The 12,399-nt window shown below is 60.5% G+C and overlaps 1 protein-coding gene across 1 annotated transcript; it reads left to right on the top strand.

Moving 5' to 3' along the window:
- The first annotated feature begins 2,773 nt into the window (after positions 1-2,773).
- SUN2 (Sad1 and UNC84 domain containing 2) lies at positions 2,774-9,446 on the top strand. The gene is made up of 17 exons (XM_074168072.1): positions 2,774-2,901; positions 3,501-3,673; positions 3,830-3,964; positions 4,150-4,245; positions 4,435-4,528; positions 4,738-4,808; positions 5,052-5,176; positions 5,548-5,778; positions 5,866-5,943; positions 6,031-6,074; positions 6,534-6,699; positions 6,785-7,012; positions 8,046-8,130; positions 8,240-8,352; positions 8,537-8,704; positions 9,128-9,220; positions 9,333-9,446. Exons 1-17 carry the CDS (start codon positions 2,774-2,776, stop codon positions 9,444-9,446), a joined length of 2,142 nt encoding a protein of 713 aa, XP_074024173.1.
- Positions 9,447-12,399: the final 2,953 nt, after the last annotated feature.

The following is a 12,399-nucleotide window of genomic DNA, read 5'->3' as shown; positions in this document are numbered from 1 at the left end:
TTTTGGCAGTGCTGGAACCAGCAGCTCCATGCACCAGGAAAGTGGTCTGTGAGGATAGCCAGGATGGGGAGGGTATTTAAATAAAAAGTTTGGCTTAGTGGAGAAGACACAAGCTGAGATCTCCCCCACCAGGGCTGCTTTCCCAGCCCTGGCCTGTCCTTGCGTGCCTGGGCCAGTCGCTTCAGCCTTCCAAAGCCTTTTAAGAAAGGGTAGGGATTTTTCCTGCCTTTCCCCAGTAAGGGCTGCCAAACTCAGGCAGTTGGAAAGCTCCTTCTTCCCTCCCACCTGGCCCCCCCCAGCATGCCCTGGTGACGCCCAAAAAGAGACTTCAGGCTCCCCACTGCCGGTGTGGGGAAACTGAGGCGCAAGCTCCCAGCCACTCGCTGCTTATCCCAGCCCCACTCTTCCCACGCCCACCCAAAACCCCCCCGCAGCTTCAGCATCGCCACCTCCACCGCAGCACCCGGGGTGCAGAAAGGGGGGGACAAGCCCCACTCTCTCCCCCAGCATCCCCCCAAATTCCCCGTGAACCACCGCCGGCTCCCTGCCTGCAAGAAAATTGGCTCTTGGGAGGGGACGGATTGACCTGGGGCCGTGCACCCTATTTAGTGCCCGGTGGCTCAGCACCCAGCTTATCCCCTGAGCCTCCCGGGGGGGGGAGGTTAATCCGCTGCAGGGTTACATCAGCCAGGGCAGGTGCCATTGCTTTGGCCACCACCGGTGTCCCCAGGACGGAGTACAGGGTTGGCATTGGAACAGCCAGAGATAAAGGTGCCAGCGGAGACGGGAGAGATGTCTTCCAGCCTGACCGGTCACCCATGGAGCGGTGGGAAGCCGCAGGAAAGGGTGAAAAAGGGTGGCTGGCACAGCAGGAGATGGAGCTGCCCTGGAAAAGCCGGGCGGAGATTTAGGCCAGAACAAAAAAAGGGCTCGAAAGAGAGAGAGAAAAAAAAAAGAAGAAAAAAAAAAAAAAAAAAAGGGAAACAAAGAGGATCTGTCCGCATTACACAACGGGACCGGGGACTCTGAATGGGGGTTTGTTGTGGTGTACCCCAATGCCCCCCCCGGCACGTCCTCCTGCCCGTGCCCCGGCTTTTGCACCCAACCCCGGCCCCGGGGAGGAAAAGGTTTCGGGGCTGTTTTGCAACAGGTTACTCCCCTTCTGCCGGCTTCATCTTTTTTAACCCTTTCTATAAACGCCTTTTTATCGCCATACCCAAAGCTGGTGGGGCTGGTCCCGCCCTGTGCCCCACGGATGCAGCCCCACGACCGTGTCTGGACACGGGTGGCCGGTTCCCCCCTCCCTCACCTCACCCCCCCCAGGCAAATCTTTTTCCGAGATGCTGTCGGATTTAGAAGCCGGGGCGTGGGAGGGCGGCTGTTTTCTCAGCCCGGCAAGTTTGCTCAAGGTCCCGGCTGCGCCGTCGCACGTTCAAGGTCCCACGGGACCAGCTGGGTTTAGCTGGCAACCCCCCCACCGTCGAGCCGGCCCGGCCACCCGTAGGGGGAGAGGGATGGTAACGGGGTGTCTGAGGCCACGGGCCCGGGGACCAGCAGAACTCGCCCGCCCGGTCGAGGCGTCGTGGGTACATGGGCGTCGAGCGGGGGCTGCCCACGCCGCGGGAACAGGTTTGGCCGTACCGGCTGGTGCGGGGGGGCAGGGGGGGCGGGGGGGGGGTGTTTCCCACCCCACTGGGGCTGGCAAACCGGCCGCCCCAGCAAAACCCAAACGGTGCTGTGGCACAGCCCTGCGCTTAGGCGCCCCCATTTTGGGCCGCCATCACCCATGGGACCTGCCCGGGGGGGCCTGCCCTTGCCTGAGTGGGCACTTGGGGGGTGGGGGCCAAGACCCTCGGGGCTGGGGGGCTGTTGGTGACCAGTTCCCTGTGGGCAGCCAGGGGGTGGGGATGGGACCTCCTCATTGCCCCCCGCTTCCCCCAAAGTGATGAGGATAAAAATGAAAATAAAATAAAATAAAATAAAATAAAATAAAATAAAATAAAATAAAATAAAATAACAAAATATTACAATAGTGATGATAATAATAATAATGATTATAAAGGGGACACCGAAGAGGCCGGGGGGGGGCGGGGACACAGCGCCCCCGGCGGCCGCGCGCGCGCGGTCGGGCGGGGCGGGGCGGCGGCGGGAGCGGCGGCGGCGGTGGCGCGGGGGGGGGGGGAGCCGGGGAGGGGGGCGGAGGCGGGGACCGGGGCTGGGCCCGGGGCCGCCTTCCCCTGCAAAACAAAAGGGAGCGGAGCGGGAGAGGCGGCAGCCGGCGGGGACGGTACGGTTTCCCTTGCCCCTTCTGCTCTGCGCGACTCGCCGGTGGGTTTGCGGGGGGGGAAGTTGCGGGCGGGCGGGCTGGCTTGTACCGGGGCCGGGCGGGGGGGGGAAAAGACGACACAGAGGCTCCGCGGGTGGGTGCTGGCGTGGGTGGCCCGTGGGAGGGTAAGGGAAGGGGTTTATAACCCTATAAGGGGAGGCGGCGGCGCTGGCGGCGGGACGGGCGGCTCCATCCCGGTCCTGATCCCTGTCCCGGCGGCGGGGGCGGCCCGGGGCAGCAGGTGCCCTTCAGCGGGCTCGGAGCACCCCCCGGCCGCACCGGGCACCCCACGGGAGGGGGTTTTGGTGTGTGCCGGGATCCTAGCTGCAGGGGTGGGGTCACCCGCGAGTGGAGTCCCTCCAGGCGGATCCCTTCCCTCTGACGCTTTCCTCTCTCCCCGACCCCCCCAGGTGAGCTGTGACACCCCCCCCGCCCTGTGCTGTCGCCATGTCCCGCCGTAGCCAGCGCCTCGTCACCACCCGCTATTACCCCGGGGACGACGATGCCACCACCAGCAGCAGCAGCAGCTCCCTGCTGGGGGGCCAGCAGCTCCCCTTCAAGGAGACCACCAGCAGGTTAGTGGGGTGCTGGGGTGGGTGGTCCTACCCTGCTCCAAACGTGGCCAGGGCACTCCATCCCACGCCACGGACTGGCATCAGGGTGGCTTGAAGGGAGCATGACGGCGAGCTCACTGCGTTTCGGCATGGCCGCCAGCCGCCCTGGCACTGGCTGTGCCCCAACTCCGACAAAAGCCCTGTGCCCCCCACCCCTGGCACCTCTGCGTCCCACCCCTGCCCTGGCACAGGAGGCTGCCGTGGGTGGCTCGGGACGGCTGGGTGCCTCCTCCCAGCTGCAGCCGCCTCCGGCGTGATGGCGGGAGGGAGGTGCGCTGTGAGTGCCGGGCCGGAAAACCGCAGATGTGCAAGCGGAAGCGGTGCCGGCAGCTGCCCGGGCATGGGCGGGAGGGACTTTCGCAAAGCAGCGGTTGCACCTTCTGAAACCTGCCACCATCCGGTGTGGCTTGGGGGCTGGGGAGAGGGAAGTGATGCTGGCTGAGAGATTGGGGTGAATTCCCCATTTCTCCCCCACAGGTGCACTGTGACCCCCACCCCACTCCCCACCCCCCCCCTTAACCACATATGGCTGATGAGCCCGTTCTCGCCCCCCCTGGCAGGACCACCAGGAGGAAATCGAGCAGTACGAAGCGCCTCTCTCCTGCCCCCAGCACCCAAACTTCCTACTACAGCGAGTCCATGGTGAGCGAGTCCTACCTGGGGGGCAGCCGGGGTCTTGCTGCCCTGGGCAGCTCCATGCTGGATGATGCCCTGGACAGCAGCAGCTACTGGGGTGAGCCCTCCCTCCCTCCCTTCCACGGCAGCTGGGGACCTCACTGGGCAACGGGGGCTGGGGGGTGTTGGGGTAGTCCCCCAAGCCAGCTGACTGGGTTGCTCCCTGTTGTGGTGTTGGGTGGTTTCTCAGGGGGACTCTGTGTTTTGGAGGCAGGTGGGGAACTCTCCACCAGGAGGAGAAGAGGCACAGGGGACACTGAGTCCAGTAAGATCAACGGGCTGCTGGAGAGCAAGACGTACGACACCTACGCCTCTTCGTCTGGGTACTCCTCAGAGGATGACTATGCTGGTAGGGATGCACCAGCCTCTCTGTGGTGGCAGGGATGCTGGGGGAGACCAGGGGAACCAGCCCAGAGCCTGGCTGTGCCCAGGATGCTGCCAGTCCCCCCTCTTCTGTACACCACCCCCCAAGCAAAGCCTTCACCGTTGATGGTGCACAGGGATGCAGGCACTACCTTGCTGCTTCCTTTCCAGGTCACTTCTACTCAGGCCAGAGTAGCTCCAGGTCGGGGCTGAGGACCGCAGCCTCCCGGGTTGGCTCCTTCCTCTGGCAGGTGTTCACCTCCCCTGGTGAGTGGAGGGCTGGCGGGGGGGTTTCTAGCAGCACCTTTCTTCCCTGCCAGCATCTCCACTGCCCACGGGCCATGTGCTGTTCCCTGATGGGGTGAAGAGGCTTTGTCTCCCCGTGGGAACATCCTTGGGGACACAGGGGACATCTCTGCTGAGACCCCAGCTGAGGCTCGTTTTCTCTCCCGGCAGTTTGGTTCATGGGTTGGGTCTTCTCGGGGCTGGCAGCTGCCTGGCACCGCCTCACTGGCACGGCTCCTCGCCTGGGTGGTGTCCCCTTCTCCAGGTGAGTGTGGTGGCAGGACACCAGGATGGAGGAGGTGTGGGGAACACCCACAGGACTCCAGAGAGCGGGTGCCTGGCACGCATGGGGTGTGGGTGTCTTGTGTCAAAGCCTGGCTGGGTTCTGCATTCCCTCCAGCCCCCATCCAGAGGAGGGCTGTGGTGGGGGAAGGTGGCTGCAGTCCTACAGGCGCCTCTTTCTTCATGTTCCAGGCGCTACCCGTGGCTGAAGAGGTCCCTGCTACTGCTGTTGCTCCTCCTGCTCCTCACTGCCGCTGCCTACGGTGAGTTGGCCCAGCTCTATCTGTTGCCCTGGGATCTGGGGCAGAGGATCCCACTGCTGTACCCAGGGGATGGGATGGCCCTGAGCTCAGTGCTTGTAGCTCCTGGTACCCTGGTGCATCTTCACCCCTGTGCTGAGGCCTCCGGGTAACCCCAGGAGATGCTGATGGCTGAGCCTCTGCACGTCCACCCTGTGACCCGCTGTGGCCTGTTGTTTTAACCATCTCATCCCCCTACTTGCCCAGGAGCTTGGTACTTCTACCCATACGGGCTGTCGACACGCAGCATCCCTGCCTTCCCGTGGTGGGGAGCTGGAAAGCTTTCCTCCTCCGACGTGCCTGGGGCAGGAGACCTGACTGCACTGGACCAGGTAAGCATCAGCAAAGTTGTGGTATTGGCCCAGGTGGGTGGCCTGCTGGGAGAGGCAGGACAGTGTGGTCCATGGCTGAAGGAGCCCTTCCAGGGGATGGCAAGGTGGTGGAGGATGGGGCTGATGATGGCTCCATGCTGGTGGAAATAGCTCCCCCAGTTTGTGGCTGTCTCACTCTCTGGGTGCCCTAGGGATGGAGCAGGGGGAACATCTGCCCTCTCTTGGGAAGCAGCAGATGAATAAGATGCCACTGACTCTGGGGACTGTGTGGCCTGGGTCCCCTTTCACAGGGGTCCCTATGGAGCAGGCAGCCCCATGAGGGTCCACGCCTCCTTGGGGGGCTGCATTGGACCCTGCCTTTGCCACCACAGGGGCTGCAGGGGGAGCACCGGCTCCTGGCTCGCTTCCAGGCCCTGGAGAAGCGCTTCAAGGCACTGGAGGCTGAGGTGTCGCAGTGGGAGCTGCGGCGGGGGGCGGCAGCTGTGGCAGCAGGGGGAGAGTCACCCCCGGGGGACATTCTGGCACTGCTGGAGGGGCTGATGAGCCGCCGGGATGCAGGGCTGAAGGAGCATCTCCTCACTGACGTGACCAGCCACCTTCAGGTAAGGGGTGTGGGGGATACGTGGGGAGATGGGGAGGCATGTGGGGGTAGACACCTAAGTGTTCCCCCTGTGTTCCTTACCCTGCAGGGTGAGCTGGATGCTCTCCGAGCCCAGGTGCAGAGGGATTTAGATGGGCGCCTGGGGAAGATGGCACAAGCCTCTCAGGTATGGGGGTGAATGTGTGGTGGTACCCAGGTGGGACCTCCTCACCACCAGCACCGCAGGTCTCACCCTTTCCCCTTCTCCTGGCAGGAGATGGAGACGCGCTTGCTGGAGCTGAACTCCAAGTGGCAGAGGTAACGCTGGCTGCCTGGGCAGAGCCACCGCTCTGTTTAGGGGCAGACAAGTAGCAGGGTGAAATCCCCACAGCAAAGCTTGGGAGGAATTTCCAGGTCTGGTTTGCTTAGGGCAAAGGAGAGGCTGAGAGGCACAATCTTGGGTGGAAAGGAGAGATGGGTATGTGGGTATGTCAGCAGGGAAGTGCCCTGGCTGGCGCAAAGGGTGATTGCAGCAAATGACCTTCACCACTGTTATTTTTGCATCACTGTGGGGAACGTGGCTTTCGACTGAGGGGTGAGCTGGGGATGCTTTCCCACAGGGATGCAGTAGAAGAGGTCATTGCCACAGGAATTAGAAGGGCTTGGGGCTGGAGATGGGGTTGAGCGTAGGCAATGGGGGATGAACCTCTTCCCCTAGTTTGCAGAGGGGAGCTGGGACTGTTGGCACACGACTTTGGTACCTTTCTCTCGGCACAGCTCCGTGCAGGAGGGCCTGCGAGGGACCTTCCAGCAGGAGGTGGACAAGCTGGAGCAGGAGGTGGCAGCGCTGAGGAGGGAGCTGGCAGGCCTCAAGTCAGACCAGGAGGTGATGGGGAAGCATGTGGAGGGGATGCTGGAGCAGCTGAAGGCAGTGCGGGCTGATGTGAGTCCCCGGTTCCCACCCTGTTCGGCAGAGAGAGCCATGAGGGTCCCTGCCCCAGGACTGAGCTCTGTCCTCACCATTTTAGGTGGAAGCGCAGTTCCCGGCGTGGGTCAGTCGGTTCCTGTCACAATCCCGGCAGGACGGCACTGCTGGCCTTGTCCTCCAGCAGGAAGACTTACAAGCAGAGCTCCAGGCCCTGGAGCGCAAGATCCTGGCCAAAGTCTTGGAAGACCGAAGGCTGTCAGCACGGGATGCTCAGGCTGGTATTGGAGTGGCCCTGCAGCAAGGCGGGACCACAGGGGTGACAGAGGAGGTGAGTGCTGGCCTGAACCCCAGGGACAGGTGTGGGATTGGGGGCTGTGCTCCCTTGTGTGTGTGTGTGTGCAGGGGCAGGCTGGCATGCCTGCCTGGCAGACGGCAGAGCCTAGAGACAGCCCTTATAGTTGGGACATTGATCCTGGCAAGAGCATCTCTGAAACTCCTCCATCCTCTCTGCTGCGAGCCTCCCCTGGGCTGTGCCTGTGCCCTGCCCTGGAAGGGGTTGTAGGTGGCAGTATCCACACCCTGTGAGGCTCCTGCTGTCTTAAAATCCAAGTTGCTGCTTGCATATCTTTCACCCAGAAGGTGGGACAGGTGCCAGCAAGGTTTCCATGGGCTGAGCATCTTGCTTACCTCCCTCCTTCAGCAGCACCACAGAATCATCTGGGGCAAAGCATTTCAGCAGGATGACACCATGGGGAAAAAATGAGCCTGCTTGCTTTGGAAAGAGTTGCTGGCAATTCCCTGTGAAGCTAGTGGAGGGAGGGATCAAGCCGGGATTAGCGGTCTCCGTAGTCTGTGCAAGCTTCATGCACAGCATAAAGTTTAGACCTACAGTGGGGCTGCAGGGTCCCAGCTCCTGGGGCTCTGTTCAGCTCCAGAAGGATGTTCCAGCTGGCTTCCCCTTTTCCAGATGGGAGGATCTCCCATGGATCCTGTGAGACAGAGCAAGAGGGACCAGCTGGGGAGGACTGGGTGGGTGTCAGGTTGTGTCTGGTACCCAATGGGGGATACCCTGCCTCCTCTGGGGCAAGCCCCTCTTTTGGGATGGGGACGGGCAAGCCCAGCCTGCCTTGGGCACTGCCTCTTCATTGCACAGCTCCTCTCGTCTGGGGTATTTTTAGCAACCTCTAACGAGGCTTCCAAGCCAAATGCGTGTCTTCTCGTTTTTGCCACGGTGATTCATCCCCCGGCTGTTTTGTGGGAAGGTCCTTGTGCCCTCTCCGTCCCCGCAGGGCGGAGGTGGGTGGGGGCAGGATGCCCACCCCAGACCTTCACCCCTCTTGTATCCTCTGCTTCCCCTGCAGCAAGTGCATCTCATCGTGGACCAGGCCCTGAAGCGCTACAGCGAGGACCGCGTGGGAATGGTTGACTATGCCTTGGAGTCAGCAGGTAGGTGGTGGCGGGCTCTCACCCACCCTAGATGAACTGGTGGTCCTGGGGAGGGGACCGCAGGGTACTGGGATGCAGCTTACCCACCACTGTCCCCTCTGTGTACCAGGGGCCAGTGTCATCAACACCCGCTGCTCTGAGACCTACAGGACGTGGAAGGCGCTGAGCTTGTTTGGCATCCCCCTGTGGTACCACTCGCAGTCCCCCCGTGTCATCCTGCAGGTGGGTACCTTCAGGGCAAGACCCCGCTGAGAGGGAGAAACGGCTGGGCTGGTTCTCACGTGGGCTTGGTGGGTTTTATTGGGCTCTCGCTGTTGCTCCAAGCAAGCGGCCAGGCTGATGCTGTGGGGAGAGAAATGGCATTGATAGTGATAACATTGCTGGTGTCTCATTCCCCGACTCGTAGCCAGACGTCAACCCCGGGAACTGCTGGGCGTTTCGTGGGTCCCTGGGCTTTGTCATCATCCGCCTCTCCAGCATCATCCGCCCCACAGCCGTGACGCTGGAGCACATCCCAAAAGCCCTCTCGCCCCAGGGGACCATCCCCAGTGCCCCCAAGGACTTCGCTGTCTATGTGAGTGCCCTCACCTGGACCTGAGGGGGGAGACGTGGTGGGAGGATGGGGTGGTGGAGGGCGCAGGAGGGTGGGCTAGCAAGCCCTGTATCTGGCTGTGGGGTGCTCAGGGGGGTGGATGTTATCCTGAAGAGGACGAAGAATCAGTATTGGGGGGGAGAGAAGGGGTACCAGGCTTTGGGAAGGGTTTTGGGGGACACTGGAAGAGAGGGGACTGAGTAGGTGTAACTCTTGGTCTTCCTGCCCATCCTTCCCTACTGGCCCCCATCCCTATTTGTCTGTTTTGGCCTGGAAGAGCAGGAGCAGAGACCAAGGGCGCTTGTGTCTCCGTCTCCCTCTTCTGCCCCGGGTGTACTCATCACCTCCAGTTTCCCTCTCTGCTCACCCCTGGTTCTCCCTTTCTCCCTCCCTGCCCCTCCACAGGGCTTGAAGGACGAGGGAGAGGAGGAGGGCGTGCTCCTGGGGCAGTTCACCTACAACCATGACGGTGACCCCATCCAAACATTTTACTTGGAGGTAAGCGCTTTGACCTTGGAGCACCCAACCCTGAGAAGAAAAAGGGGCTCCTGGGGTCTCTGATCCCTCGAGAGCTCTCAAGGGCTCAGGTTTTTCCTTCTTCCTCTCTAAGGGTGATGCCGTGGGCACGTACCAGCTGGTGGAGCTCCGGGTGCTGAGCAATTGGGGCCACCCCGAATACACCTGCATCTACCGCTTCCGTGTGCACGGGGAGCCGGAGCACTGACCCCTGCCCCCGGCTTCCGCGCGGGATGAGGATGCTGCCGGGCTGATAGCAGGAGGGGACTCGTCCGGTTTGCCGCTTTGGACATAGAAATCCTGGGATGTACCAGTAGCCGCCCCAGGGAGCTGCTCCCCTTGCGGGAGGAGAAGAGCTGGTGTTTAAAGGGTGAGACTTTCACTCTTCCAAGGACTGGTGGGTGACGAGGCAAGAGCATCCCACGTGGGTCCTGGCGCAGCCTGGCTTGTTTTCAGTGCGTATTGAACATTTTAACTTTTTAAGCTGATCTTTTTTAATTGGGTCTGCGCAGCCCCTCGTCCCCGTTGCCTCGCTTCTTTCTGACGGCGCGCCTAGTGTTGCCGGGGCTTGGGAAAAGGGGGTATGTAACTTCTGCCATGTGCTTCACGTGGGCTTGGGCACGATAAGGGTGTACGGGACCGCGGTGACTGGGTAGGTAGGAGCCCACCGGTCACGGCCACTGAGTCTCTCCCCTCCACATAGGGTGGGGGTCATTTCTCCTGCCTTGGTGCTGGTTTAGGTAAAGATCTCCAGACCTCCGATGCTGGGCTGGCAGAGGGGAAATAAGACAGTATTAATGAAGTATTAACATAAAACTAACGGTTTGGGGCAGCAGGAGGGTGGAAATTAGGCATGCACTGGTGGGGGGGCCTGCCCTAGCGCTGCTGTCTGTCTGCCTGAGCCCTCCTGCTGCCGGCAGCTGTGTTGGGTCTTGGCGATGCCGTCGGTCCCCCTGGCTGGCTGGCTGGCTCCCCAGTGTTAAGCTTAACGATGCTATGGAAAACTCCTGTTGCCTCCTTCCCCTTTTGGGTTTGTTCTGTTGTGGTTTTGGGGTTTTTTTTTAAGGGGGAGGGGTCTAATTTTCCAGTTGGGGTCTTGAGGGATTTTTTTTTTTTTTTTTTTTTTTTGTAGTAACAAAAGAAAAAAGACTTTTTCCATGTGATTTCTACTTAACCAGAGAATGTTAATGGTGCCACTTGGGCAAGTGGCTTAGATGCAGAGAGGGCTAGAGCTTGTTTAGTAGGAGAATAGCGCGCACAGTAGAATAAGCTAGAATAAGATGAGCAGAGCTGTTGAAAATACGGGCCTTGAGTTGCTGGTGGCCTGGTAGCTGGACCTGGGAGACAAGGTCGTCTGTGGACTGCTGCTTGGCAGGGTGCTGGAGGCACTCCTGCCCTCCTTGCTCCGGAGATGTCCTCCGAGACTGCAGTGCGTGGCCAGGGCTGCTCCCCCGTGGCTGCATCTGTGTATAGGCGACTGTCTGCAGGGAGCTGCTGCCCCAATGCTCTGCATGACTCTCTCCATGCCTCAGTGGTCTGTTGGATGGGAGATGGGGTGGAGGGGAGACCTCCTGCCCCAGCGTTTGCAGGTGTCAGCTGTGCAGCATCACCTTGGGGGGGCAGCAGGGCCTCCCCCAACCTGTGACACTCAGGGCTGTCTCCGTCCCCTCCCGGTCCCTGATGGCAGATGGCTGGCGCGGGCTGACCTCCTTTCTCTTGGAAGGACTCCCTTTCCCTCCTGCCTTCTCCCTGCTGGCATTGCTCAGCTTCCCCAGCCCTGGCTGCAGAGGACTGTGCCGGAGCAGGATGGGGAGTCCTGCCTGCACCGGGCACGTATATACATAAATCCTGCCTGTACCCATCACGTGATGGGGAGAGCCATGGCAGGGGACTGCAGGAAGGATGCACGGGGACCTTCCCTGGGCTGAGGAGAGCCAGGGCCATCTGGTTGCTCCACCGCCTGGCTGCCTGCAGCACATTTAGTTTGGCTTATGTTCTTGGATGGTGTTTACAACCTCCACATTTGTCTTGTGTTTTGTTGAAAGAAAAGCTGAAGGGCTCGTGTTTAGCATTTCAGCCCTGTCCGATGCTGGCATCGTCTTCCCCTGGCACTGGGAGCACTGGGGGAGCACTGTGACTTGAGTCCTGCTCTGGTCTTCTCTGCTTGAAGTGCTGTAGGATGAGGGCTGTAGAGGAGGGGAAGGGGCTGAAGAGGTTCCTCCCTTCAGCATGTCTTGAAGTGCATCAGGCAAAAGTGCTCGGCTCTGCACCCCTCTGTGCCAGTCCCAGGAGCTGAGGGTGATGGTGACACATCCCTCCTGGAGGGGTCTTCTTGCTCCAAGCAGGGAAAGCGAGCCCAAAGGGCTCAGCTCAGTCTCCAACAGGTTAAAATTACCCCATGGAGCCCCCTGCAGAGCTGGGAGGCCCTGCTGCTGGGGGAAAGCAGAGCCGCAGCCAGATCCCGTGACGATAAATTCTCTCCTATATTGAGCGTAGTCCTAATTCTTGGCAGCCACAGCCAAAGTTATTTTAAGCTTGTCTACAGCTGCCTGCTTGCCTTGGAGTCATGTCCATGAGTGCCCTGCCTGCACAGAGCTGTGCTTTTATGAATGCCTAGACCTGTCCCAGGCTCAGCAGAGCAGCTCCTGCATTTAACTGAATGATAAAGAGAGAGAGCAGAGACAAAGCTCTCCCTCTTCCCCAGGGGTTCTCTGGCTGCTGAAGCAAATGCCATAATATCCACAAGGCTGGAAAACCCCTTTTCTTACCTCCCTTCTGGCTCCCTAGCCTTCCCCAGGTTGGGCAGACAGGGTCTTCACCCAAGGAAAAAAAAAAAGGTTTCACAGTAGATCAGGCATGCTCGTGAGAGGTGGGAAAGGAGGACCTTTTTTCCTAAGAATGGAGTTGGAGTGGGGTCCCTGCTCCTTCCAAGGGGGTGTTACCCACTGGCTGTGGAGTGGGAGCACTTGGCTTTACAGGGTGAGCTCGCCCTGTCCTTTAGAGATGAAAGTCTCTGCTGTTCTGGGGTAAAAACACCCTGGAGACACCAGCAAGAGGTCACTCTGGGGCTTTATGCTCTTCATCTAGAGGATAGCGCTGCTTTTAGAAGCCATCCTGGGGCCGCCCAGGAAGGCGTGCTGAGGTTACGTGTGGTTTTTAAG

Source organism: Numenius arquata, chromosome 2 (genome assembly GCF_964106895.1).
Source record: "Numenius arquata chromosome 2, bNumArq3.hap1.1, whole genome shotgun sequence".
Taxonomy (NCBI): domain Eukaryota; kingdom Metazoa; phylum Chordata; class Aves; order Charadriiformes; family Scolopacidae; genus Numenius; species Numenius arquata.
The sequence above is the reverse complement of the archived record's forward strand: the minus strand, read 5'-3'. Positions and strand labels throughout refer to the sequence as shown.

Coding starts and splice junctions, on each gene's coding strand:
- SUN2 (XM_074168072.1), top strand. CDS start 2,774: ATGTCCCGCCGTAGCCAGCGCCTCGTCACCACCCGCTATTACCCCGGG. Junction 3,965..4,149: donor CTCAGAGGATGACTATGCTG/GTAGGGATGCAC, acceptor CTTCCTTTCCAG/GTCACTTCTACTCAGGCCAG. Junction 4,529..4,737: donor GGTGGTGTCCCCTTCTCCAG/GTGAGTGTGGTG, acceptor TTCATGTTCCAG/GCGCTACCCGTGGCTGAAGA.